General features: G+C 39.4%; 1 protein-coding gene across 1 annotated transcript; it reads left to right on the top strand.

Annotated features, from left to right (window-relative positions):
- The first annotated feature begins 232 nt into the window (after positions 1-232).
- LOC149143940 (toll/interleukin-1 receptor-like protein) lies at positions 233-978 on the top strand. Its single transcript, XM_089451987.1, has 2 exons — positions 233-714; positions 903-978. The coding sequence occupies exons 1-2, from the start codon at positions 233-235 to the stop codon at positions 976-978; spliced, it is 558 nt and encodes a 185-aa protein (XP_089308113.1).
- Positions 979-1,739: the final 761 nt, after the last annotated feature.

Genomic DNA, 1,739 nt, shown 5'->3' on the forward strand with positions numbered 1-1,739 from the left:
TGACTCTCGGAAGCACTGTGCGGCACAGTACTGCTTCCCACTCTCCCAAAATCTCTCATTTTCTACCACACTTCCAACACTACGAAGGCGCAACAGTGGGAGATTTCAAGATCGACGCGTTGATGGAATCTAGGTTTTAGTCCTCCCTTCTATAAAAAGCTTCCCTGGCTTACCCCTTGTCAAGCAAGCAAGCAACAATTTAATATCGAATAGAGATTTCGTTTCTTTTTCAATGGCGGTGGGAGTGAGGAGGGCATGGAGATATGAGGTGTTTCTGAGCTTCAGAGGCTCAGATGTCAGAAAAGGTTTCGTAGATCACCTCTATAGAGCCCTCATGGCTAACAAAGAAATCCGTGTGTTCCATGATGCCCACCAACTAAGGAAAGGGGAGGATATTAATGCGACCATAAAGCACGCCATTGAGTGCAGTCGAATTAGGATTCCTATTTTCTCCCCACAGTACGCATGCTCTGTGTGGTGCCTCAACGAAGTCTCCCTAATAGCAACACAGGAGCACGGGAGGGCCATCCCTCTATTTTACAAAGTGGCTCCATGGCAAGTCCGTCACCCGGAGCGATCCGGAAGCCCATTTGCCAAGTCCTTCGAACACCATGAGAGTAGCGGAATTCACAAACCAGAAGATATTGAAAGATGGAAAGGTGCTCTGTTGATAGTGTCTAATCTGTCAGGCTGGACATTCGACGACACAAACGGGTGGGTTAATGATCACTAAATTAGATTTTGACACTCTCCCTATTTCTTTTCATTTTGACACTCTCCCTGTTTCTTTTCATATCTGTTTGCCTGGTTGCTGTTTTAAACACTAAAAAGATGTGCACCGATGGATTTTGACTCCTCTCGACTTGTTCGTTTCATCCATCCGTTATTGCAACTGCCTGCAGATACGAAGCGTTGTTTGTTAAGCGTGTGGTTGAGGATGTGGTTGCACAATGCAAAAGAGGGTGGCGGCAAGATTAAGAATTAGCAGTTACACCTCTTAAATAAATTGCGTCGTATTATCGAGCCTTGGTTAACTCTCGCATGCAGGTCCTTGCAGTTTGACATGGTGAAGTGATGTGTACTTGGAACCGTCGCAACTGTGTAGATGTTTTGAATAAACATTTTACCATTTTCGTAGAAGTAGATATTCAGAATGATAAACATTCAATTACAAGGATTAAAGATAAACCCAATCCAATAACATATATGGAAGGCTGTCAATAAAAAATATGTAACAATATTTCAGTTGTTTACAATGTTTGGTTGCTTGGCTCTTTTCGGTCACTGCGTTTTTCTTTTGATGGAATCACAAGAAAAAGTTTCTTAAATCATTACAAGTTTTATTGAAGTACACGCTTGAAACAAGATGAACATAAAAATCAACACTAAAATAAACTATTTCTAATATTAAAGTAAACTCGTTTCATTATAAATATTATTACTATATTGGTCAGTCCATTGTCCTGGGATGGTTTTTGAAAAAGCATAAAGGTATTGAAATCCTTATATTACTGAATATTAAAATCATTTTCCTTTTTTTTGGTCGGTTGCCGTCTGAAATGTAGATTCTTCTTCTATAAAAAGAAAAATCTAGATAAAACTAATCTTTACAATGGTTTAGAGAATGATATTTCTAGTCTAAGGAATGATGGTAATATCCTTTTAATAGGTGACTTTAATGCTCGAACTTCAAACAACCAAGCTATTATTCTAAGCAATCATTCCAACCCTAATCCTCT

Source organism: Pinus tabuliformis, chromosome X (genome assembly GCF_031772625.1).
Source record: "Pinus tabuliformis cultivar Carrire ecotype Pingquan chromosome X, CPIR1, whole genome shotgun sequence".
Lineage (NCBI taxonomy): Eukaryota > Viridiplantae > Streptophyta > Pinopsida > Pinales > Pinaceae > Pinus > Pinus tabuliformis.